The sequence below is a fragment of the Chiloscyllium punctatum genome, chromosome 16 (assembly GCF_047496795.1).
Source record: "Chiloscyllium punctatum isolate Juve2018m chromosome 16, sChiPun1.3, whole genome shotgun sequence".
In the NCBI taxonomy this organism is placed as follows: Eukaryota; Metazoa; Chordata; class Chondrichthyes; order Orectolobiformes; family Hemiscylliidae; genus Chiloscyllium; species Chiloscyllium punctatum.
In genome coordinates, this window is record NC_092754.1 from 19,576,912 (window position 1) to 19,604,362 (window position 27,451).

General features: G+C 40.7%; 1 protein-coding gene across 5 annotated transcripts in view; it reads right to left on the minus strand.

Moving 5' to 3' along the window:
* Window positions 1-27,451, minus strand: part of LOC140487017 (1,5-anhydro-D-fructose reductase) — a 269,343-nt gene that overhangs the window by 205,710 nt on the left and 36,182 nt on the right. For all 5 annotated transcript variants that reach the window (XM_072586380.1, XM_072586379.1, XM_072586381.1 and 2 more), the window contains exons 3-6: window positions 23,396-23,480; window positions 19,196-19,269; window positions 17,591-17,650; window positions 12,468-12,575 (exon numbers count right to left, since the gene is read on the minus strand). In XM_072586380.1, coding sequence (XP_072442481.1) covers window positions 12,468-12,575; window positions 17,591-17,650; window positions 19,196-19,269; window positions 23,396-23,480 — 327 coding nt within the window. The remainder of the gene's footprint in view (window positions 1-12,467; window positions 12,576-17,590; window positions 17,651-19,195; window positions 19,270-23,395; window positions 23,481-27,451) is intronic.

A 27,451-nucleotide genomic window follows, 5' to 3' on the forward strand; every position in this document is an offset into this window, starting at 1 on the left:
AATGAGAGATTCTTCCCAAACAATTTTGCCACTCACCTACTTGTATTAAATGATGAAAAATAAACTCAATCAAAGCCATTCTGCTGTAATTTCAAATGCTCTTTATCCTCCAAGTATGTCTCCTGTAACAAAACAATATCCATCTTCTCCTTTCTAAGACTCAAGAGTACCTTCTTCCTCTTAATTGGTGAGTGACTTCCCTTGATATTCCGAGTACACCATTTAATCACATCATTAGCCATAACCTTCTGCAGTAACATTTAAATTCCAGAGAGGAGAAACCCGAATCACAAATCGCTAAGCCTTAGTGTCACATTGAACATAAAAACTACATAAACTAAAACACTACATTTAACAAACCTACAAAACTGTTAAAAATGAAAATCAACAAAAACCAAAAAACAAACCAACATATAAAGTGCCAACAGCGCTAAATAGGGTATCTCATCCCTGCCTGGAGGGGGCAACTACCCATAAGTAGGCATCTAGCCATCCCACCCATTTTACCTTCTCCTAGCTAGAGCTGCACCACGAACACAAGCAGAAAAGAAAGTAAGCACACCATAGAATAGCAATATGAATAAAAAAATTTTTTTAAAGAAAGAAAGGGGTGAATACCCCACCCATCCTTTGGTATATCTTAACTTAGAAAATGAAAATACACATCTCAACCACCACCAAGCATAGTTTAAATCAAATTATTATCAATAGAGAAAAAAAAACCGAAAACTCCAACCGGACTTCCTTTGTTTCTTTTACAATACGACAAAGACATACCTAAACAACACTGCTATTTATATATACTAACTTGTTCAGATTAGGTTAATTTGTCCACAAGGTTTCTTGCCTTCTCCAATGTGTCAAAGAGATGTATGGATCCATCGAAGGTGATTGAAGCACCACCAGATACCTCAGGCAGTACCGAATCCCAAGCTCCCTCAGAGTTCTCTTGACACCGCCATAAGATTATCTTTTCTGGATCACCACCGCTGAGAAGACCTGGAAGAACATGACCTTAGAGCCCTCATAAATTAGGGCCTTGGATCTTTCCCCGGGATTCTGGAAGCTTTCATGATTCTCTCCTTATCTCTATAATGGTGGAACCGCACCAGGAGAGGACAAGGACGATGACCCAGACCCAATTTCCGCGCCGTGACTCAGTGAGCCCTCTGGATCTTCAAGCCTCTCATGCCAGCCTCCTGTTAAGGAAGTTTGGCAGCCAGTCCTCAATAAATTCCACAGGCAGCTCACTTTCCTTACCCTCTGGCAGACCAACGGTCCGAATACTTTTTCTCCTGCCTCTGTTCTCATGATCATCCGCTTGGTCACGCAAATTATGGAACGGTGTCTCCAGGGCTTGGATCCTATCCTTGGATGAACTGGCTTCAACTTCCACCACTGTGACTCTGCTGAACCTCATTCATCCTCTTTTCCAGGACTCCCAGCTGCTGCTTATGCTTCTGCAGCATGCTAGAGATTGGAGCCAGCTTCTCTTCTATTTGTTTACCCAACATCTTGTGAGATTTCGTGAGCTCAGTCAGCAGAGCCTGGAAGGGAATTGAGTCCAAGGATCCTGCAGGCTGGGCTGCGGGCCCGGCCTCTGATGCTCCTCCTCGTTTTTTCGGCACCTCTGGACAGCAGGTAAGTTAACTTTCCAAAGTTTCTGGAGTCGCAGGATATCGTGATGGTCCGGGTTGAAGTTTCACTCCACTTGTGCTGCGGTGCAGAGCTCTGCAATGCGATCTTCCTAGATCGCCACCATCTTGGATCCCCACTTTTTATTTTTGAAGTTGTGTATTCTACTTTCTTCTATAATTGAAAGTAATGCACCAATTATCAGCAAAGCTTGAAGTGAATGCCAGTTAGTATTCTATGTTTCCTCTTTAAAGTGTTACAACTCTAATAATAATTGCAGTTACTGAAATGAACCACTTTTATTTGTATCCAGCTGTGATTGTGATTCATTTGGTGAACTACCCAGAGAAAAGCATCTTCTAATGTAGTAAAGAAAACAACAATTCAGCAGACATATTTCCCTCCCAATTCAGTATGGCCCAGCCCTGTCTATCACCTCCACATGACCTCCTTCCAGAGGGCTTTCCGAGTGGTGCAAGACAGCACAGTTTCCATGGCCACTGTCAGAAGCATTTGATAATATGTTGAATGTCAGTCACCAAAGAAGCACTTGTGACTGAACGAGGCTGAACGAGGGATGACATGGCTCGGATGCGGAAATAATTCTTCTTTTTGTTTTCCTTCTAGTACTACTTAACTCGTCTCAGCACAGAGATCATGAAGCAGAGTTCAAATTTGGTACACGTTTTTATCAGATCCCTGATACATAAATTATTTCTTTCTCATATTTTAACATTTATATTTCCCCCATCCTAAAGCAAGGAATCATAATTATATGGGACAGCAAAAATGGACCAGATGGTCTTCCCCTGTTTGAACTGTTTGTATGTTTTGAATATTTGTAAAAAATTGCCTTTCATGTAAAAACAAACAAGTTTTATTGAGGGGAATATGAAAAATAGCAGATGCTGAACGATTGTGAGGAGTCCCATCAGGATAACTGAAAGCAAATTTTACAAGATTAGTTGTAAGAATACTTTCAAAGCAGAGAGAGGTTGCATTTAGGTCTGATTCATCTTGCTCAAGTAAATAGAGGTTGGAGTCATTATCAATGAAGTAGTAACTGATGGTTTGAGTCATAGCTCGTCTCTTCTGTTCACATTGGCTCACAAGAAACCCATTTCTTTCATGAAAACAAATGAAAAATATTGGGAATACAGATACTGGAATTTGAAATTAAAATAGGAAGTAGTGGAGTAACTCAGCATCCATGGAGAGACACTGTTCCCAAAAAAAGTCATATTATATTTAACATTAATTCTGTTTCCTTTTCCACAGATGCTGCCAGAACTACTGAGTTTCTCCAGCACCTTCCACTTCTTTTATTGATTTATATTCTGCAGTCTTTCCTTTGGATATTTGCCATAAAAATACTTTATTACCTAAACATTAATGTCATACTAATTCTCCATTTCCTAAAATAAGTGGATGCTAGTCTAGTATTTAGAGAGTATGGGTAAGATATTATATTTGAGGTTGGGACACTGACCTTTGGATAATGAACAGGATCTGATCCTGCACCATGTTGTAGACAGTCACCTAATGCGAGACTTGAGAAACTGGCCAGAATTCAGGATTACTGGAGGGCTAATAGAATGTCCTCCAGCAACGTCACATTGGGAACTGTACCTTCCGAGGTAAGAGCTGCCAATAGCACAAAAAGACAGGGTGCCTCACTAGCAAGATGCCTCTGAAGATCACATTAAAAATTTGATTTAAAAACAACCACATCTGTCAGTCCATGATCTTGGAGAGGAATATTTCCTCTTTGGATGAATCAGGGGTTGGTGTTGGGCCTGCAACTGTTCATGATATATAAAAATGATTTGGAAGAGGAGACAGAGTGCAACACATCTAAGTTTCCTGATGACAGTAAATTGAGTGGAAAAGCAAACTATGCGGAGGATGTGGAGATTCTGCAGAGAAATTTGATCGGTTAAGTGAGTGGGCAAGGGTCTGGCAATTGGAGTACAGTGTTGGTAAATGTAAGGTTATCCATTTTGGAAGTAAAAATAGTAGGTCAGTATTATTTAAATGGTGAAAGATTGCAGCATGCTGTTGTGCAGAGGAACGTAGGAATGCTTGTACATGAATTGCTAGAAGTTGATTTGCAAGTGCAACAGGTAATCTAGAAGGCAAATGGAATATTGGTTTTCATGGCTGGAGGGATTGAATTTAACAGCAAGGAGGTTCTGCTGCAATTGAACAAGGTGTTAGTGAGGCTGCATTTGGACTATTGTGCGGAGTTCTGATCTCCTTACTTGAGGAAGGATATACTGGTTTTGGAGGTGGTGCTGAGGAGTTTCACCAGATTGGTTCGGGAGATGAAGGCATTACCCTATGAGGAGTGGTTGAGCCGCCTGGGACTGGACTCACTAGGATTTAGAAGAATGAGAGGGAATCTTACAGAAATATATCAAATTATGAAATGGATAGATAAGATAGAGTCAGACAAGTGGTTTCAGCTGGTGGGTGAGACTCAGACTAGGGGACATGCCCTCAAGATTAGGGGGAGTAGGTTTAGGATAGAGATGAGGAGGAACTGCTTTTCCCAAAGAACAGTGAATGTATGGAATTCTCCATCCAAGGAAGCAGTAGAGGCAGCTTCATTAAATATATTCAAGATACAGTTGGAATGGGTTTTGCATGGTAGGGGGAATTAAGGGTTATATATATAATGCAGGAAGGAAGTGCTGGATAGATCAGCCATGATCTAAATGGGCTAATCTAATTTAGCCATAGGCTAAATGGTCTACTCCTGCTTCTATTACTATGAAACATCTCTTGAAGAAAATATGCCACTCATACACAGTATGGTGAGTATGACTTGACATCCACACTATAATATATCTGTACTGTAATATATGGGAGTCAGTGACATTGTCATAAGCAAGCACATGTCTCTATTTCGAATCTCTCAAGACTCAGAATCATCAAGCTTGTGTGAATAAGGAGGACAGTTTTAATTGGAATATAGTCACACAGGCTAGGCAAAGAGAGGACGTGTCTGAACTAGAACTAGAATTCTTAGAATGTGGAAACAGGCCCTTTGGCACAGCAAGTCCACACCAACCCTCTGAAGAGCAACCCACCCAGACCCATTCATCTATTATTCTACATTTCCCCCTGACTAATGCACCTAACCTACATACCCCTGAACACTACAGGTAATTTAGTGTGGCCAATTCACCTAACCTACACACCCCTGAACACTACAGGTAATTTAGTGTGGCCAATTCACCTAACCTGCACAGAGTTGTGGAGTCAAGACGTACAGCATGGAAACAGACCCTTCAGTCCACATGTCCATGCCGACCAGATATCCCAACCCAATCTAGTCCCATCTGCCAGCACCCGGCCCATATCCCTCCAAACCCTTCCTATTCATATACCCATCCAGATGGCTTTTAATGTTGCAATTGTACCAGCCTCCACGACCTCCTCTGGCTGCTCAGTCCACACACGTACCACCCTCTGCGTGAAAAAGATGCCCCTTAGGTCTCTTTTATATCTTTCTCCTCTCACCATAAACCTATGCCCTCGAGTTCTGGACTTCCCCACCCCAGGGAAAAGACTTTGTCCATTTATTCTATCCAAGCCACTCATGATTTTATAAACCTCTATAAGGTCACCACCCCACCCACCCACGCTCCCCACCCCCCCCCACCCCCACCAGCCTCTGACGCTCCAGGGAAAACAGCCCTAGCCTACTCAACCTCTCCCTATAGTTCATATCCTCCAACCCTGGCAGCATCCTTATAAATCTTTTTGATACCCTTTCAAGTTTCACAACATCTTTCCGATAGGAAGGAGACCAAAACTAAGACAATATTCCGACAATGGCCTAACCAATGTCCTGTACAGCCACAACATGACCTCCCAACCCCTAAACTCAATACTCTGAGTAATAAAGGAAAGCATGCCAAACACCTTCTTCACTATCCTATCTACCTGTGACTCCACATTCAAGGAACTATGAACCTGCACTCCAAGGGCTCTTTGTTCAGCAACACCTCTTAGGTCCTTACCATTATGTGTGTAAGTCCTGCTAAGATTTGTTTTCCCAAAATGCAGCACCTCACATTTATCTAAATTAAACTCCATCAGCCACTTCTCAGCCCATTGGCCCATCTGATCAAGATCCCGTTGTCATCTGAGGTAACCTTCTTCGCTGTCCACTACACCTCCAATTTTGGTATCATCTGCAAACTTACTAGTTGTACCTCTTATGCTCACATCCAAATCATTCCTATAAATGATGAAAAGTAGTGGATCCAGCACCGATCCTTGTGGCACTCCACTGGTCACAGGCCTATAGTCTGAAAAATAACCCTCCACCACCCTCTGTCTTCAACCTTTGAGCCGGTTCTGTATCCAAATGGCTCATTCTCCCTGTATTCCATGAGATCTAACTTGCGAACTAGTCTCCAAGAACTAGGAACCTTGTTGAAAGCCTTTCTGAAGTCCATATAGATCACATCTACCGCTCTGCCCTCATTAATCCTCTTTGTTACTTCTTCAAAAAACTCAATCAAGTTTGTGTCTTTGGATTGTGTGAGGAAACTGGAGCACCCGGAGAAAACCCAAGCAGACACAGGGAGAATGTGCAAACTCCACACAGACAGTCACCCGAGGCTGGATTCAAACCCAGGTCCGTGGTGCTGTAAGGCAGCCGTGCTAACCACTGAGCCACCATGTCATCTAATGGGAGTCAGATGAGGTTTTAAGGAAAGATTGAGAAAGAAGTCCCACAAGTATTGATCCTGTCCAATAGGTACAAAATACTCATTGCCTATGGGGAAATGAAGAAAGCCTGCATAGATAACAGCCAGTATGCAGACCAGGGCACGCTGGTCCAAAAGGCTGTCCAGTGGGAGAGGTGCACGAAGAACAGGCTAGAGATGTGACAGTTGTCAGGAACTCAATTAGGGTAATAAATAGCATTCTTTGTAGCGATGAACAAGAATGCTGGAGATGGTGTTGCCTGCGCAGTGCTAAGGAAAGGGTTATCTCATGATGGCTGGAGAGACAATCGGAAAGGGAGAGATTAAATCCAGTTACAGTGATACATGTTGGAACAAATGACATTAGGAATTGGGAGGGGGTCCTGCTGAAAGAGTTTCAGAAATATGACTCAACGGTGGCACAGTGGTTAGCACTGCTGCCTCACAGCGCCAGAGACCTGGGTTCAATTCCTGCCTCAGGCGACTGACTGTGTGGAGTTTGCACATTCTCCCCGTGTCTGCGTGGGTTTCCTCCGGGCGCTCCGGTTTCCTCCCACAGTCCAAAGATGTGCAGGTCAGGTGAATTGGCCATGCTAAATTGCCCGTAGTGTTAGGTAAGGGGTAGATGTAGGAGTATGGGTGGGTTGCGCTTCGGCGGGGCGGTGTGGACTTGTTGGGCCGAAGGGCCTGTTTCCACACTGTAAGTAATCTAATCTAATCTAATCTAAAGAGCAATATCTTAACAATAATAAAATTTGAATTATTTATTGCCTGAATCATGAGTAAATTAGCATGGGCAGACAAATCAGGACAATTGACATGTTGTGAAAGGAGCTATGTGGGACAGAAGGTTTATTTTAATGGGACACTGGCATCACAATTTTGTAAAAGGAAGATGACATACCCATTGGGATGATGTCCACCTGACAGGATAAATAGGGAGGTAGTTAAGGCTTTAGCGTAGGAAGAAGAGGGAAGGAATCTACAAAAAATATCAACAGCCTGATAATAACATGGCAGTAAAACACAGAAATGAAAAAAGCAAGAGAGGATTGATGCAAGGGAATAAGTAGAGTTATAGAGAATAAGTAGTTATAGAATGGGTTGGTTAAAGATCAAAATAATTATTACATAGAGTGAGCAAAAAATCTATTCAAATTAGTTAAAATATCTATAAGGCAAAGCACAGTGTTCATAATAAAACAGGGGAGTAGAAAGCAATGATGTGGCAGAAGGACCTATGCATAGTTGGGTTACAGAAATATGCTTCTGAAATATGAGGACAAGGAATTAAGCAATACAGAGTACAATATTTTAAAAATAATATTGGGGAAAACAGGGAGTAACTCTGCATACTCATGATAAAGATAGCAAAAGAAAAAAAGAACACAACTATCAACAAGATAAAAACTGAATCGTGTGAATGGAGTTAAAAAATAATAAACAGATGTAGCTTGCAGATAACTAGTAGTAGAGGGAGGTGAAGGAATAAATTTGCATACAAATTAGAATCTTGCAGGTAGCTGCACATCACAGCATCTTGCAGGTCACTTGATAATTTGTTTGAGAATCTGGACATAGTATAAAGTTTATGACAGATGGGACTTCACAGACACATAAAGCAATGTGTTGCAACCTTGGCTGGACACCCCCAATAAAGAGCATCACTGATTGCATATATGTGGCTATCAACTTGCTAATCAGTGAGATTCAACAAAATAACACTTCCACTGCATCAACATTCAACTTGTCCATGTCTCATATGGGAATGTATCTGTTGTGCTTGTCTAAGGACAGCCCAAAAGCTTGTAATTACAATCTAGCATTGCACTCACCTCGCCAGAGCAAATCAGGCTATCAAAAACTTTTTCAGCATGTGAACTTGTTCCTCCAAACTTTGGTCAAGTTGCAGGCTGTCTCAATAATCTGCAGCCATGATTGCAAGTAGCCTTCTTCCATGATCCAGAAAGAGGACTGCCATCCTCATGCTCACTACCACCAGAAGGACCTTCAGTTTTACACTGGGGAAATGCGAGAGGCTGACATGCCCTGGGAGTCATATGTTCTACCTTTCTTTCACGATCCCTAATTCTTCAATTTTCTCTAGTAGACTGCTGTGTGTCTTTAAAACAGACTTGTATTTCTTCAGGCACCACCTCCATTTCTCCCCCATTGCCAGTCAATTCATTTCCAGCCCTCCCACCAGTCAATTAACGGCATTCAGCTGCAAAACCCAGATAGTAACTACTCCATCCCCATTGTCAGCTGATGTATTCTAGCAGAAAGTTCCTGCTCATAGTCCATACATACAAGTACTTTGCACAATTACATACTGTTCCACCAAAGGAAATATTTTCCAAAAATCCTAACAACACCGTATTATATTTTACCATATGGAGTGCAGTGGTTCAAGGCATCAAATCATCACCATTCTCTCAAGACCAATTAGGAATGGCATAAACTGCTGGACTAGCCAGGAATAACCTCAATGTGAAAGACAAACAATTTAGTAATAGTTTCTTATCTAACAGGTAAGAATTATCTTGTAGGAATCCCCATTCTGAAAAGTTCTGTGAAATACTTTTAATCAAAGCCGCTCAAATCCTTTTTTCCCTCCTCTTGAAACTATAAATTATATTGTTTGAAATTACTTACTATTAGCATAAATGCTTGATGTATGCATTAATGCAAATCTAATGAAAGGAAGCATGCTTTAGTCAAAACAATTTACAAAGGACAGTTTGTGCAATGAATAGCGGACTATTACTGCATTGTTTGAATAATATCACATGAGGCAAACAGTCAGAATGAACAATAAATAACACAGAAGAGTGACATGGATTAAATAATGTGATCACACATGGTGCAAAACTGATTGCGTATATTATACAGAGAAAAGGGGCAAATAAACAAAGACATTTAAAAGGTACCACAAGAAAAGATTATGCTGCAATAGCATCATTTCATGACAAGAATATATTTTATATCTACAACTTCCAATCACCAAGTTCAGAAATTCATTGTATAATTTTAAAATTTGTTTTGGAAACTTTTGAAGAATAAAAGATGAAGTTTGCTCTATAGCTACGTTTCAGATATTACAAGTGCGGCACAATGGGTCAGTGGTTAGCACCACTGCTTCACAGTGCCAGGGACCCAGGTTCAATTTCCGTCTCGGGTGACTGTGTGGAGTTTACACATTCTCCCTGTGTCTGTGTGGGATTCCTCTAGGTGCTCCAGTTTCTTCCCACAATCCAAAGATGTACAGGTTAGGTGAATTGGCCATGCTAAATTGCCCATTTTATTAGGTGCATTAGTCAGAAGTAAATGTAGGGAAATGGGTCTAGGTGGTTTATTCTTCGGAGGATCTGTGTGAACTTGTTGGGTCAAATGGCCTGTTTCCACAGTATGTGGCACCAAACAGATAACTTTAACCCCAACAAAATAGTTTCTCTTTTTTAATTCTAGCAAAATTAAACCCCAATATACACCTTTATAAAATCTAGGCATTTTAATTCTAACACCTTCCTCTCTGGCCAAGGCAAATTCTGGCTGGAAAAATTAAAGAACATCTTGCCAAGACAGGTGTTAGTGATTGGGTTAGATGCTGGTGGAAATTTCCAGATGTTGGGGGTGGGTGATGTCATTGTTGTAGGCCTGTGATGTACAGAGGGGGGAGAGCTGGTGAAGCCCTTATTGCAGAGTGGGGGAGAGTAGAGATGCAGATGCCTTCCAACCATTGATACTAGTTGCAACAATTAAAAATCTGCCAACTCCACAGTGGAACCCACTCAAACTAAGTATCTGCTGGATCCAGTATTTATTGGAAAAAAAGTGCCTCCAACAAAAGACAAAATTTGTACTGGGATGTGGGATATCACCACTATGGCCATTTGACCCACCGTAAATATGATATATTTATTCGAATATCCTGTCTTAGAGTTCCAGACACTCGTTGGGAATCCTTGAGCAAAAATCATGCTTTCACAGCTGGGTATGCACAAACACAAATTCTGAGACAAAACACCTCATGATCCAGGAAATAGGGGAAAATACCAAATTACAAGATAGTCCTGGAAAATTCTACATAGTTTTCAACATCATCGAAAAGTGTGGCACTGGAGAAGCACCACAGGTCAGGCAGCATCCAAGGACCAGCAGAGTCGACCTTTTGGCCATGAGGCCTTCATCAGGAATATGGAGAGGGAAGGGAGCAGCATGATAAATAGGGATTAAGGGGTGGGGCTGGGTGTGAGGTGGCTGGTAAAGCGATAGGTGGATGCAGGTGGGGGTAAATTGTGATAGGTTGGTGGAGAGGATGGTGCAGAGTGGTGGGGAGGAAGATGGTTAGCTAGGGCAGGTTAAGAGGACGGTGCTGAGTTGGAGGGTTGGATCTGGGATGAGGTGTGGGGAGAGGAGACTTAGAAACTCATGAAGTCAATGTTGATGCCGTGTGGTTGAAGGGTCCCAAGGCAGAAGATGAGTTGGTGGGTGGCTTTGATTTGGCAGTGGATGAAGTTCAGGACTTTCATGTCCTGGGGAGTGGGAAGGGGAGTTGAAGTGGTCAACCACAGGGCGGTGGGGTTGTTTGATGTGTGTGTCCCAGAGATGTTCCCTCAAATGCTCTGTGAGTTGGCATCCTGTCTCCACAAAGTACAGGAGACCACATCGAGAGCATTGGACACAGTAGTGAGGTGGGTGGGTATGCAGGAAAATCTCTGCTATATGTGAGGCTTTCCTGCACATCCACCCACCTCATCTACTGTGTCCGTTGCTCTTGATGTGATCGCTTGTACTTTCAGGAGACAGGATACCAACTCGCGGAGCATTTCAGGGAACATCTCTGGGACACACACAATAAACAACCCCACAGCCTTGTGGACGACCACTTCAACTCCCCCTCCCCACTCTCCAGGGAAATGCAAGTCCTGGGTCTCCTCACCACTAAAACAAAGCCAACCACCAACTGGAGAAAAAATATCTTCTGCCTTGGGACCCTTCAACCACATAGCATCAATATCGACCTCACTCGTTTCCAAATCTCCCCTCCACCAACCTTATCTCAGATCTAACCCTCCAACATGGCTTCACCCTCTTGACCTGTCCTACGTGCCAATCTTCCTTCCCACGTATCTGCTCCACCCTCCTCACCTATCCATCACAATTACCCCCCACCTGCATCCACCTATTGCCTTCCCAGCTACCTTCCCTCCAGCCCCACCTTCACCTCCAATTTATCACTCAGACCCCTTTCCCCCTCCCCCATTCCTGATGAAGGACTGATGCCCGAAACACCGACTCTTCTAATCCTTGGATGCTGCCTGACCTAATTTGCTTTTCCAATGCCACATTTTTTAACACCGACTCTCCAGCATCTGCAGTCCTCACTTTCTCATGTCCAAATCAGGGATGTCATTTGTAACAGATGGAACCTCACAGACACAGAATGCAATTTGTTGCATCCTTTGCTGGACACACCTGATAAAGAGCATCATTGATTGCATCTATGTGGCGATCAACTTGTTAATCAGTGAGATTTGTCAACAGAATAACACTTCCATTACATCAACATGCAACTATTTAGTGTCTCATATGGGAATGTATCTGTTGCTGCTTGTCTAAGTACAGCCCAAAAGCTTATCATTAGAATCTGACATTGCTGATCGTGGGGGAGAGATGAGTAGTTAGGTCATGATTTGAGAGTTGTAAGTGGCCTGGAGGAGGTGAGGTGAACATGGGGTCAGTTGAGTAGTTGCTCAGGGGTTAGCCTATATATTTAACAGTCTAACTTTTCCTGAGTAATTTTTACTTAATTTCGTAGAACTCTCCAAAGTCTCCCGATTTAAATGGATTATTTCAGACAGGTTTGAGCTTAAGGCATTGCTCAGTGGAATCTTCAATAAGTATAACTCTTTTGGGCTCTGCTATCATACAGATGTTGCTGCATCTCCCACTTATGATGGAATAATAATTGTCTGGCCATTGGGAAGTGCAGGTCATTAAGACTCTTGGCTGGTTGACAAATGCTATTAGATCTAGTCTTCAATATTTTAATGCACAAAGTTATGCTAGAAGTTATATTTGATCTCAGCTTTCAGGTAAACTTACATGTACTTTTAGAATTGGTGGGGAGTATCTCAGTACATGGCAAACTGCAAGTATCACATTATTCTCCTTGCATACCAGGACAATCTCCTTGCAATCATCCACAGTCACCTGATTAAAAGCAAAAAAAAAGGAACAGTTGAATCATTTGGAAAACTAGGCTTCAACAAGAGATAACGCCCCAAAAATAGTCAAGAAAGCTGGAGGTATGGGTGGGAAAGCTGACAAATTATAGGTGATGTGAATTTAGTGTAGATTGCTGTGATGATGTGCTAAACACAATGTTGTAAACACTATTATTTAAAAATAGTAAGGAACAATTGATTCCATAACTGTAATCATATATGTCAATGTAAGCATGGTTGCTTCACATTTTGTGGTCATTAGGCAGCAAGGTTACTAGGGAATATTTGATGATTATTAAGGCATTTTCTACAATTTCTGGATCAAACCTGACAGCAGTCATAATTTAAGTGCAATGTATTTTCTGAGAACTATAAATGATCATGCAGAAACAAAAACAAACAATACTATAAATGCTGTAAGAGACATATAAAAAGCATAACATACTTAATTTGGTAGAAAATGCAAATGAAACAATATTTATCAATACAACTTAACAGCAGAACAAGAGGGCATAGGTTCAGACGTCTAAAAAGACATCTCCGACATCTTTAAAGAAGTCATTTTTATCCTGATTAACAGCCGGAACAACAGAAAAGATAACTGTGGTTAGGTCACCTGGATCATTTAAGAACTAACTTAAGGTTTTATGGGAAAGGTAGCATGGTAAACTTTCATAGGTTTCACAAATATCATAAGTGCTATTAAGGAACAATTTTTGTGACTAAACTATTTGCATATTGATGCACAATTCTAGGTGCAAACTCGGCTTGTTACATGCCCGTAGATGAAGTTGCTTAGAAATAAAATTTAAATCTCCTGCAATGTTGCCCTGGGACTGACAGGGTTGGCCTTCAACAATCTGCATGTTGCTTCAAGCACCATAGATTTTCATTTCCAATTTCCACTTATTTCAATTTTTGTTGCTTGATGCCACAGTCATTTGTTAAGGGCAGTTCCTGTCATCACATCTCCAGAATTCAAGCCTACTGTCCCCGTTAATACCAAACTGAAATTAGATCTAGAACTGACTGACAGAGGTCAAATGGAGAATCAGTGAGCAAGTTCTTGTTCAGTAAGTATCAGTTGATAGCACTGTCAAGGAAAACATCCATCACATTGTTCATGATTGAGAGTAGACTGATTGATTAATAATTGGCCATTTTGCATTAAGTCTGCTTTTTGTGGACAGTAGATACCTGGATAATTTTCTACATTGTAGGACTGATGCCAGTGTTATAGTGGAACAGATTGGCTAGGAGCAGGGCTGGTGTAAGACCCAAGTTATCAGTACTATAGCAGTGATGCTCAAGACCCATATTTGATATATCTGGTGTATTTAACAGTTTGATGTCAAGTGGCATGAATTAAATTGGCTAAAAAGTAGTATTTGTGATGCTGAAAACCTCAAAAGGAGGCAGAGATGAAACAATGACTCAGCATTCCTTGCTAAAGATTAGGTATAGGCAGCAACTGCAGGTCTAGCCAGAGACACCCAAACCTGTGAAAGAATAATATGAAAACATGAGACTTACTTCCTCTTATTTGGCATGCCCTTCCTCTCCAGATGGTGTATAGACTGCCTGCACCCAGTTGTTTTTCTATTCTATCCCTGAGCTAGCCACAAGGGAATATGAGAGGATGGGCTAAGTGACTCCTACCCATCTGTTTCCCTTCTTAAAAAGGTATGTTCACTTGGCTTTAGGTCTGTCAGTCCATGTGGGCATGGTTAGCATTTCAAATTCAATCAGGCATTGAAACCTCAGTAACTCAATAGCAGGTTGTTCTGCTTTAACCAGTCAAAATTTCTCTCTGTAGAAAAACAAAATAGAGCGCAACAACTTAATTTCACCTTATTCACCAAAAGCAAATATTCTAGTTTGAACTGTCAAATTGATTGACAGAACAATGATAATATTATGAAATTTCATTTTTAAAAACTCATTCATGGGATGTGGACATCACTGGCCAGCATTTATTGCCCAACCCTAGATGCCCTAGAGGAGGTGGTAGTGTGCTGCCTGCTTGAACTGCTGCAGTCCATGTGCTATAGGTAAACCTACAATAATGTGAAGTTCCAGGATTTGATCCAGAAACACTGATATAAGAGCAATATATTTCCAAGTGAGGATGGTAGTCGTTTGGAGTGGACTTTGCAGTGGCAGTGTTCCAATGTACAGTAAATGAGGCCCTTGTCCTTTTAGATGGAAGGGACAATGGGTTTGGAAGGCGCTAAAGAATTTTGGTGAATTTTTGCAGTGCAAATTATGGATAGTACAACACTGTTACAATTGAGCCTTGATGATGGAGGGAGTGAATTGTTTTTTGTGGATGTGGTGCTAATCAAGCAGGCTGCTTTGTCCTGGACAGTGTCAGTCTTCTTTGTGTTTTTGGAGCTGCTCTCATACAGGCAAATAGAGAGTATTTCAATGCACTCCTGACTCGAGCTTTGTAGATAAAGGTCAGGGCTAGTTTGGGGGAATGGTGGGGAGAGTGGCGCAAACCAAGGACAGTCAAAGGGATCGGTCCTTGTGGAAGGCCGAGAGGAGTGGGGAGGGGAAGATGTTCTTGGTGGTGGGGTCTAGTTGGAGTTCTCTGCCTTCTGCAAGGACCATTACCCCCCCGTAACCCCAGGTACTTTCCGCTGCAACCAGAAAAGATGCAAAACCTGCTGGGACATCACCCCTCGCACCACCATCCAAAGCATCAAACTGTCGTTCCAAGTGAGACAGAGATTCATCTGCCTCTATTCCATCCTAGTTTACTGCATCAAGTGCTCCCGATGAGGTCTTCTCTACATTGGGGAGACCGAAGTTAAACGTAGGGAGCGGTTCTCCGAGCATCACAACTGGGCCCACAGGGACCAACCATACCTCCCACTCACCGCCATTTCAATTCCCCTTCCCACTCCCTTTCCGACATGACCATCCTTGGCCTTCTCCGCTGCCACAACAAATCTCACAGCAAATTGGAGGAACAACATTTCATCTTCTGCCTAGACAGCCTATAGCCCAGAGGACTCAACACTGAGTTCTCCAATTTCAAATAACCTCCCTTCCCACCCCTGACTTCCTTCCCAGCCCCTCTCCCCTCCTTCCACTCCTCCCTGCCACCAACTGGATTAATTCCTCTCATTGACCAACCAGGGTGTATCCTCTACCTGTCCTCACCTATCCCCACTTCAACACCCTGCCCCGCCACCCCTTTTATCTGCAGCTCCCCCTACACCCCCCCCCCCCAGTCCTGAAGAAGGGTTACACCCAAAACGTCAACTTCTCCACCTCCTGATGCTGCCTGGCTTGCTGTGTTCTCCCAGCCTCTTGCCTGTCTACACTGAATGTCAAAAGGCAATGGCTAGATTCTCTCTTGTTAGAAATGAAACCTGACAAAACATTGTACAGAACAAACATTATAGCATATTGGAGGACACAGAATGAACAAACATCTGAACTGCAATAACTGGATAGTGTATATAAAACATTAGATGGCCTCAGGCTGTGCTCAGATATGAATGTAGTCTATGATGGGTTTCAACCATTTCTTTTAAGGGAGCTTTCACTTTCCTTTTTGTGCTTTTCAATAACCTGACTCCTCAGGCCTTCAGTAGTGAAAATGTATGTAATTGATGGTCTCTGTGAGACAAGTAATGGGTCAAGGCATAAAGCTGCAAGGATACTACTGACCATAAAGCCTGTGTCTAGGTCTCTCTGACTGCTCATAGGGTTGACCTGATTGCAAATGTTGCAGCTAATGGATTTCCTGCCTCTATGAATTAAGTCATAAAGAAGCTCAATCCAGAACCTACTAACTGCTTATCCACTAGGCAGAATCCATGTAAGCTAACTGGAGGGGAAGAAAAGGATCTTTAAAGTGATTCTTGCCTCTTCAGAAAAATTACAACATGCTATAAAAGTAGCATCTTGAAGCAGTGTGGTGAGGTCAGGAGGTTATCTGGGAGATGGGGAAAGACTGTGTTAATCTACAAAAACAATTTCCCCAAAACTACTGAGGAATTTCATTGACGTTGCTACCTCTTAAGGTGGTCCTTCTGGCTGTTGCAGCATGTGTTCTGGAGACTTGGGGAATAATCTGTAAAACAACAGGTTACATTTTGCTCTTGTGTGGAGCAGATGTAGTTTAATATATAATTCTGGACTGTCATAAGAGTCATTAAAAAACTGTTATTTTCAGCAATCTTCATGAGACTTCTGGCGGTAGTTGTGCAAAGTCACATATCCCCTTCCATATCTATTGATGAAGTTGTGTTGAATGAGATTGCATGGGAGTGGATTGGATTACATAGTTTGAGCATTTCTGCAAGAACTGTACTGATGTCTTTTTGTAGATAATATTGTGTTGTTGATAGACTCACTTGTGGATTAATGACTGTTCTCACTATAGTGAACAGTTAACTATATCAGTTAAACTAATAACCAATGCTTGAGATCAGGCCAGAGCTTCCAATATTCTGCTTCTTCAAATCAAACCACTTTGAAAATTAGATTTTTCATTGTCGCATTCATTTTCCAAAATATACAAATCAATTAATTCAGATTGACTAGTTTTTATTTAATTTTAACTCTATTTTGGATCTTGTTAGAATATACATTATATTTCAATTGTGAAGTAAACTGTAAAATTTGCTTTATTTTTTAGCAAAACTACATTTCAGCTATATGTGGGGAGGTGCAGAGCCTGGCTTCAGCTGATTCTTTTTCTTAGATGTTCATTTTCCCTTCATGTGGATGAGCTTGCTTTCCATTCGGCTGCGATTAGGAATTCACTACGTGAAAACTACAGGAGGGCAATTACATCCCACTAATATTTAGAACAGCACCAATATGGGATACAAACAAACAATCACTTTTAAATTCCCTGTTTATATAAATTCAAATTTATACTTGAATATTTACCCTAAAACTGTTAAATGTATCTTCTACGTCTAATGCAACTATACTTTGCCATGTTACAATCTCTTGTCAGCATTAATAATAATGACCTACTGCCATGGGTTTCTCCAGTAGGATGTGGTAGCCCTTCTTTGCAAATGCCACTGTTGGATCCTGTAGATTTAAATACAATATATCAGCAATTTAAAAAAACTGCATACAGCATTAACCGGTTCCACTTTATAAATAATAATACAGCTTGTATGTCTAATAAATGAAGTATATTAGATATTAAATATATTTGTATTTGCCATTAAATGATTGAAACAATAAGGACAATCCAGGAGAATAAAAACATAATCTGATCATCTTGTCATCAATAAAGAGTTCAGCATAGTCCTGACCACAAGCACAGACATTCCAATCACTTTGATGTTAATGCACGTACATTTACTCTTCACAATGGCTCAGCTGGTTAAAACAAAGCATTAACAACAGCTATACAGGTCTTGTATGATTTCTAGTTTGAATGAAGTAAGCTGATAGCCAACAGAATTACAATAACAATGACACATATGGCATCAGTTTTTTTAAGGGTTGGAAAGGAGAATATCTACCAGGAAGTCATTCTCTCCACCAATGTACTATTTAGTGACTCTTGCCAAAGCTGTACAAGTGCAGACATTAGGTAATGTCCCACTGTGGCTGAAAACACCTCCTGGTGCTGATGGCTAAGCCCATGAGAATAATGTACACAAAAATCAAGCTGTTCCATCGATTCTTTGATATCCGACACAATGTCCTGAATATATCACAAGTAGTGACAGTAAACATTCAACACTTGCACCCAATATTTCACCCAGGCATGTACATATTATGCATGAAGGTTAAAAAATACCATCCTATTGCTTTGGTGACTCTTGGTATTGGAAACATTGGCCCATTCCTAGGTTACACTGTGTACCTGAGTCATCAATAGAATTAAGCAAGAAAATTTCACTTATAGCTGATGCTACTAGCTACACAATGCTAAGGAGAGTACATCCCATCACAGATCTACTTTTTATTTAAAATGCTGTTACTATGAAAATTCTTAATGCAAAGATCAAATTCACCTCTCTGCTATTACAAACTGAGATAATGTCAACAAGCTATTTGATTATCAGCCAACGTGTAGGCATGCATACTTCCCTGTTGGTGTCACTGAATAACATACAGAGGATTGATTCTCTGGTGATTTCCCATTTTCCTCACCCCAAACAGCCTAGGCTAAATACTACCACCCCGATAAAATATTGCCTCAGATTGGCAAACTCAGAACAGACATAAAATTGTACCTTGGGGTAATCTATATGGGTTTGTGTGCATTGAACAATTCTGTTTGATCTCAAATGCATAAATAACAATTCACTCCCAACTATCCATTATTCTTACACATATATAATACATGTATTTTAAATGCTGCAACAAATTCTTATAATTATTCATCTAAACACGGCAATATTTTCATGTAATTTCTTGCTGGTTCAATATAGCCAATTTCAATCATCCCCAAATTTCTGATGAATATTGGAGTATTTGTGCGTTTAGCATTAGTTTTCCTGGAGCCACCATAACATTTTAAGCTTATCCTACACTTCACTCCTCCTGACATTTATTTTACTTATTTAATCTGTTGCAAACACTAATTTGCATTAAACATAGAAATGGCCTGTGTACCTTATGATGCCTGTCTGGAGTTGCTATGATCACGGCATCTGCAAACTTCTCCCGTTTTGCAGCTTCTCTCCAATCTTCCATAACCAAAAAAAAATCAATAAATGAAATTTGATGAAAAACAGATCTGATTAATTCTCAATGACATTAACAAATAGTAAATCAACTTTATCTGACTTCATTCACAGTATTTCAATCTACAACTCATATCTAGTCATATCTACAAGTCATATCTAGTTAAAAAGAAAAATGTTTATGATAGTTGGAGGTCAATATCATCTCAGTCTCAGGACATGCAGGGGCCCCTCAGGGCAGTTTCCAAGACCCAACCATCCTTAGCTGCTTCATCAATTACCTTCCCTCTATTAGGTTAGAAGTGGGGATATTGCTGGCAATTGCATCATGTTCAGTACCATTCACACCTCCTCAGATACTGAAACAGTTCATGTATAGCAAGATTTGGATAATTTTCAAGTTTGTATTTATAGCTGGCAATCAACATTTCTGGCAGATGGTTTCAGACAATAATTAGGTCCAACTGGGGAAGTCTGACAATAGCCCCTTGACATTTAATGGCATGGCCATCACTGAATTTCGCTTCCATCATCATGGGAGGTTACCATGCATTAGAAACTGAATTAGACCAGCCATATAAACACTATATCTACATCAGCAGTTCAGTGACTAGGGATTCTGCAGTGAATAACTTATTCCCGGACCCCCAAAGGTCTGTTCCACCATCTACAAGGTGCAAGTCAGAAATGACTTGGAGGTGCCGGTATTGGACTGGGATGGACAAAGTTAAAAGTCACACAACACCAGGTTATAGTCCAACAGGTTTATTTGGAAGCACTAGCTTTTGGAGTGCTGCTCATTCATCAAGCAACCACCTGTTGGACGATAACCTGGTGTTGTGTGATTGTTAACTAAGTCAGAAAACTCATGGAATACTCACCTTTTGACTGATAAGAGTATCTCTAATTCCCAACTACTTCATTCTACCATCACCAGCGAGCTGGAATATCAATCCTCCTTAATGAAGAATACAGTAGGGGATATCAGTAGCAGCATCAGGCATCCCTAAAAATGAGGGGTCAACCTGGTGAAGCTACAACATAGGACTATTGCATGCCAAACAGCAGGAACAGCATGCAATAAACTAGTTGAATCCACACCAAACAGATCAGATCGAACTTCTGTAATCCTGCCACATCCAGTTGTGAATGGTGCTGGGCAATTAAACTATTAACAGGAGGTGGCAGCTCTATCAACAAATATCTGCACCCTCAATGATGATAGAGAGCCCAGCACATCAAAGCAAAAGACACAGCTGAAGAAGCGTTTTATCTACCGTAAGCCAAAAGTAGATAATCTATCTTGACCTCCTCCAAAGTTCCACAAAATTAGTCTTCAATGAATTTGATCCATTCCATGTAATATTGAGAAAAGGCCGAGTCACTGAATATTGCAAAGACAATGGGCCCTGACAACATTTTAGCAACAGTACTAAGATTTTTGCTTCAGTTCTAACTGTGCCCCTAGCTAAGCTATTCCAGTACGACTACAAACACTGCACCTCATTAACAGTAAGGAAAATTGCCTACGTCCTACGCACAAAAAGTAGGACAAATCCAAACTGGCCACTCTTGATCATCAGGAAAATGATGGAAAGAGTTGTGACAGTACTATTAAGTGGCACCTGCAAAAGAATAACCTGATAACTGACATAGTTTGGATTTTCCAGGTCTCTCACCTCCTGACTTCATTATAACCTAGAAGAATTGAACTCCAGAAGTGAGAGTGATTGCCCTTGACATAGAGGCATCATTTGACTAGGTATGGAATCAATGAACTCTAGCAAAACTGAAGTCAATGGGAATTCGAGAGAAAACTCCCCAGTGCTCGAGTCATACCTAGCACAAAAGGAAAAATGGTTCTGGTTGGTTGGAGGTCAATCTTCTCAGCCCACATCATCATTACAGGAGTTCCTCAGAGTAACATCCCAGGCACAATCATCTTTAGCTACTTTTTTAATGAAGTCCTTCCATCATATGGTCTGAAGTGGGGATGTTCGCTAATTATTGCGCAATATTCAGTATCATTCATGACTTCTTTGACACCAAAGCAGTCTGCGACCATATGCAGCAAGAACTGAACAATATCCAGGTTGTACAAGTGGCAAGTAACATTTGTGCCACATGCGTGCCAGTCAATTGCAATTTCCATCAAGAGAGAATTTAACTTCTGCCCCTTGATATTCAATGGCACTACCATCGCTGAATCTTCCTCCAACAACATTCTGGGTGTTACCATTGACTAGGAGTAGTCATTTGCAACATGAATACTGTGGCACAAAAGCAGGTTAGCAGGTAGAAATTCTGTGGTAAGTAACTTACCTCCAGTTCCTCAAATGCCTGTCCATCATCTACAAAGCATAAATCTGGATTGTGATAGAATAATCTCCATTGGCCTGGACAAGCTCCAGTAATACTTAGGAAACTTGACACCATCCAGAACAAAACAGCTCCCTTGATTGCAACACTTTCTACCACCTTCAATATTCACTCCCTTCACCACTGATGCATGAAGTGCAGCATAGCATCAACAAGATGCCCATCAAGGTTCCTCTAACAACAGTGACCATTATCATCTAGAAGGATAAAGATAGCAGATGCATTGGAACACCATGACCTGTGAGGTCTTCTTCAAGCTACACACCATCCTGACATGGAAATACGTCATCATTCCTTTACGGTTGCTGGACCAAAATCCCAGAACACCCGTCCACAAGTACTGTGGGTGTCCCTACACCCCAACGACTGCAGCAGTTCAAGATGGCAGCTCACCACCACCTTCTAAAGGGCAATTAGGGATGGCAACAAATACTAGCCGAGCCAGCAATGCACACAAGCTGTGAAATAATGTTTTTTAATAACATGTTTTGTGTTTTTGTTCCTTACATTTATCAAATTTGTTTGCTTCTATTTTTCCTTTTGGAAGGTACTGTTTCAATCTCAGATTAAGTTACACAGACATAACATGTCTTCCAGTAACTTCATTCAAGTCATTCCTTATATGCAAGAATGAAGGATTTTGATGAGCTATTTAACTGCATTTATAACATGATTGAGCCCTGATTGTATATTCAGCCACAAATGCATTTCTAATAAGTACAACTGGATGATGGTCAGGAGCAGCAATTTGACAATTCTCTCTTCCCAATCCATGGCCCAGAGTTCAACTGCAGTTTTTTCTCCTATTATTTAAGTTGAGGTCTAACCGAGCATAAACTAGGCCCAAGTGCACACAAACTCTTAGTGCTTTTGGTCAGCCACTTACTTACAGCCTTCTTCACATCTATAATCATATGAAGCTGATCCACAACCAATTGACAAAGAAATCAGGATTTCTCTCTGGGACAATATTTCTGCTGAAAGTGGATGCAAGTGTTAAATTGGGCAAAAGTTCTTGAAAATTCCAAAACCATTTCCTAAAAATTACTATCGCTGATCCTGGGACTGAAAAATTACTAAGAGGAGAGTGGAAGAAAGGTAGAGAGGCCAAATTTAAGTCCTTTTCTTTCTTTTCTAGGTGACTCAATCTTCTTGCCAGTGCAGTTTTTCTATACTGGTCTTATTGTAGTTGGTAACGTAGCAGAAAGGCGGAGGAATCAGTTGATACCACGCCTGATCCTTACAGCCGAGGTTTTGACCAATTATTTTCACTTCAGATAAACACTACATCATGTTTTACACTTGTTAAGCAGTTTAATTTTTTTAAATGTAACCTGTTTTTCTTGTCAACCTGTTCAGAGATGTTATCACACACCTCTGGAGCAGATGGGACTTGAACCGGGGCCTCTCGGTCCAGTGGTAGGGACACTAGCACTGTGCCACAAGAGGGCCCTCCTATTAGCAGTATAATTAAAAAAAATATTTTTATTCACATATTTTTCTAATCAACCTGTTCAGAGATGTTATTATACACCTCTGGCACAGGTGGGACACTACCACTGTGCCACAAGAGGGCTGCACCATTAGCAATATACTTACTTTGATAAAGTTTCAACTTTAAATTGTTTTTAAATTGGAATGAACTCAGTTTTGCAGACAATGCAATAGAGTTTAATACAGTTAGCCAAATCACTTTGATTAGACAATGACATCTACACAGTAATGCAAGCAGCCAGCCAAAGGTTCTCACCGCTGAAGATGTTACAATCTTGAATTGAGTACTTCATCTGCAAATTCTGTCTGGCAATTAAACGACAATCTGCTACTCCCACAACCTAGAACACAGGCAATAATAAATAAATTCAGATAATATCAGAGCAGTGATGGATCAACAAAAGTTAGACATAACATTATTTCAATAGAAAGCAATAAGTCAAACAGAAATAGAATCTATGTGGATAGTGATAAAATGTGAAGAAGGATCACACAGAGCCTACAGATCACCTACTAGCAGAAAGGAAGTGGAGGAAGAATATGAAAACAAATTAGGGAAATGAATTGAAAACAAACTATGGAAATAAGTTAAAAAAAAACAAGCAATAATATGGGAGATTTCAATTTTTTGAATTTCATTGTCCAGGAGAGGTGAATATAGAGATAAGTTGCATTTCCTTTTTAAGCCAGTTTGTGGGAAGTCATTACTAAACTTAGAAATGGAGAAGCAGGGAGCACCTATTTATCAGTCATGATAAAATAATATAGTTTAGGATTAATAATTAATAATTTATCATTTGCATGATAAATGCCAAGGTAATAGACTGGAGTTAAGCTGATTTGGTTTGAATGAGAATAGAACTCAGAAAATTAAATGGGTAGTAATGTAAAACGTCAATGGGAAATAATTAAAGTGTTCAACAGAAACCAGGAAAAAAAATTCTAAAAGCTAAGACAGCTATACACTAATGAAATACCATGGATGAATATAAGGAAAAATTTACGACAAAGTGAGCAATACACATTCAATACATGGACAACAGGACAAAGCAGGTCAAGAATACAAAAACCATAACATTCAAGAAGTATTTAGGTGTGCATTTGCAATGCCAGGACATAGAAGGCTGTGAGCCAAATGCTGGAAAATGGAATTAAAACAGATAGGTGCTTGATTTTGACCAGTGTCAGACTCGATGGGCCAAAGAGTCTTTTTCTATGTAGTAGATCTCTATGACGATGACTCTGTGACAAATAGCCTGTCCTGATGGAAGGTTACCAATCTGCATTTTAAATCTGTTTCACTCCACACATGCTGCCTAGATTTCCGAATATGTCTCCATTATTTTGTTTTTATTTCAGATTTCCAGCATTGATTAATGTCCCAGCAACTACACAGGGAGAAAGGGCTACTGCTGGTACTGCAACAGTAACCAAAGAAAGCATTCAGCAATGAGCTCAGATTTAGAGGCAAGTCTGGAATTTTGCCAGGGCCAGCATGGCAGTAAGCACGACTACATAAATCAAAACATTGCAATGCAGGTCAATAAAGGCATAAAAAAAACAAACTAAGCTTAGAGTTTATTTCTGGAGGGATAGAATCAAAACTGGAGAAGTTGTGCTAAACTTTCATTAAACTTTGGTTAGATCACAAGAAGTATTCCTCACAGTTCTTCTGATTGCCATTTTATTTACAAAGAATAGAGACACAACAGATGAATGGAAAAAAAGGTTCTGTGAAATAGTAACCATTAGGAAAGGATAAATATGCTGCATCTTTTTTTATTTGAAAAGACTGAATGATGACCAAGTAAAGATACATAAATATGTAAGATTTTGATAGCATACACATAAAGAAACTGTTCCATTTATGGGGAGAGCAAAACTAGAGGACTTCAATATGAAACAGTCACAAACAAATCAATGGGGTAAAAGAGTTCATTATGAAATCTCTGTAAATAATGTGAATACGGGACTCGCTACCATAGAATACTGGAGTTAAATAGTTTAATGTATTTAAGAGGAAATTAATTTGCATATGTGGAAGAAGGGTAGGGAGGTTTTTGTTGATTGTGTTATGAACAAGGTCAGATCCCCTCAAAACATTCCAAGAAAGTAGCCCAGACCCTAACTTTGCTAGTTGTTTTAAGCAGGTGTAACACGGATATTCCAGGAGGGATACAGCAGGTCAAACCACTTAATTTTAATCAAAACATAATTTATTTACAAGATTACTGAATGAAACACAAACGAAACAGAACAGAATACAGAATAGCTTAATCTATCTGAAAACCCAATAGATTATACCAACTTAAATGATGCTGTTCCAAATACTTGCAACAATCCCCATAACACCCCTTGGCACAAACGGTAGAATCAAACATAGAAGAGAGAGCTGCAGCATGGAACACCCTCTTCCATGTAGTTGTTTCTTGGATCAGCAGCCTCAGCAACTGCCTGAATGCTTTCAGTGAATCAACCGACTGCCAAAATCCAAATCAAACCAGAGAAAAGCTGAACTGGGAGAAGTGACCACTCCCATTGCATTGTACAAGTATTTTTTTAAAAATTAAAAGCCTTTTGCCTGAGGCAGTATCTGTTAGCTATAATCAAATTGGCCTTAAAACCCATCCAACCCAGACTTTTCTCAACCTGGTGTCTTTACGACCTCCTGAGGAAAAACCAAAGACAACATAGCTTTGTTAAAGGAGCAGCATCATCACAATAGAATTAAAAGAGAAAAGGATGGGAGAAGATTTAAGCAGAACTCAAGTGCCAGCATGGACTGGGGGTTAGGGATGAATGGCATGTTTCTCTGTTACATATTCCATATAAATTTATGCGATACTTCAAATCTTGTAATACATTACTCCAAAGCCAATGCATCTATTCCTTTCATACAGTATGAGCTTAAGGTGCATTGATTTCTTTTTAGTTTCAATTCACTGAATAGCTGTCCTCTTGAAAACTATGGAAGAGTTAGGATAGCAAACCAAAAATTTGGTCAAAGAGGTCGTTTTTAAAGCAGTGTAGTAGAGGGAATTCAAACCTTGGGGCTTATGTAACTTAATGTGGGTACATCTATGATGGAGCAATGAAAATCCTGCATGTGCCTTAAATTGAAGAACCATAGAGATATTGTAGCATTGTGATTACAGATATAATGATGAATAGAACCAAAGAGACATTTAAAAACAACAATGAGAAATTAATACTCAGGCATTCTCAAACCTGGAGAAAACATAGTTCAGTGAGAATTGGGGGTGATGCATGATTGGGATTTGCTGGAGTCAGGATGTAGACAGCAAAACTTTAGAAGACCGCAACTTTGTACAGGTTACAAGGTGGGAGTCTGGATAGCAAAGGTGTCCAGATTCACAATCTCAGATTTTTGCAGTGCTGAAGGTTTATAATTCTTAAATCAGCTCTCTGAATGAGGAATTCTCTTAGTGCCATCCTTCTGAGCTCTTCTGAAACCTTGCACATTCTTCCCTTTCAGATAACAGCCTAATTCCCTTTTGAATACTTTAATTAAATTGCTTCCACCATACTCTTAGGCAGGTCAGACAGATCTTAAACATTTACTGCATGGAGATCCAAGATGGCGGCGACCCAATAAGTCTGAGTCTGCAGTGCTCTGCCTAAGACTTGGGCAAAGTGGGGCACCCACCCTTACCTCACCTTTTAAATCACTTAGGATAGCTTTTGCCCAGTGTACTTAGCCATTTTACATCAAACTTGGACAGTTTGGTGTTCTTTAAAAATGACTAAGGGCAAAAACTCCCGCAGCTCACAACAGATGGGGACCCCTCCCCCATCTCCTCCTGCAGCAGCAGGGATGTCCGCAGCTACTTCGGGGGACTTACCTGCGGAGGCGAGCCTGATCTCCCTGATTGCCAAGCTCCAGGAGAAGATCAACGCCTTTATCGAGGAGACCCGATGCAGGTGGGAGTCGATCTCGGTCATGCTGTATGTTGGAGGGGCAGAGCAACAGGGCCACAGTCTTGGAGACTGCTGCTAAGTCATCCGTTGGTCAGGTCTGGACCCTGGAGGAGTGCATCAACAACCTCGATAATCAGGGTCGTTGGAAAAATATTCGGTTGCTGGGCCTTCCCAAGTGGGAAGAGGAAGGCCAGCTTGCAGATTTCTTAGAGCAATGGCTCTCACGGTTATTGAAGTTGGAGTCAGGGCTGGGGTGGTTACGGGTGGAGTGGGCCCATCGGGTTGCTGTACGCAGGCCCAGATCGGATCAGCGTTCCCGCCTGATCTTAATCCAACTTCAATGCTATCAGGAAAAACAAAAGCTGCTAGAGGC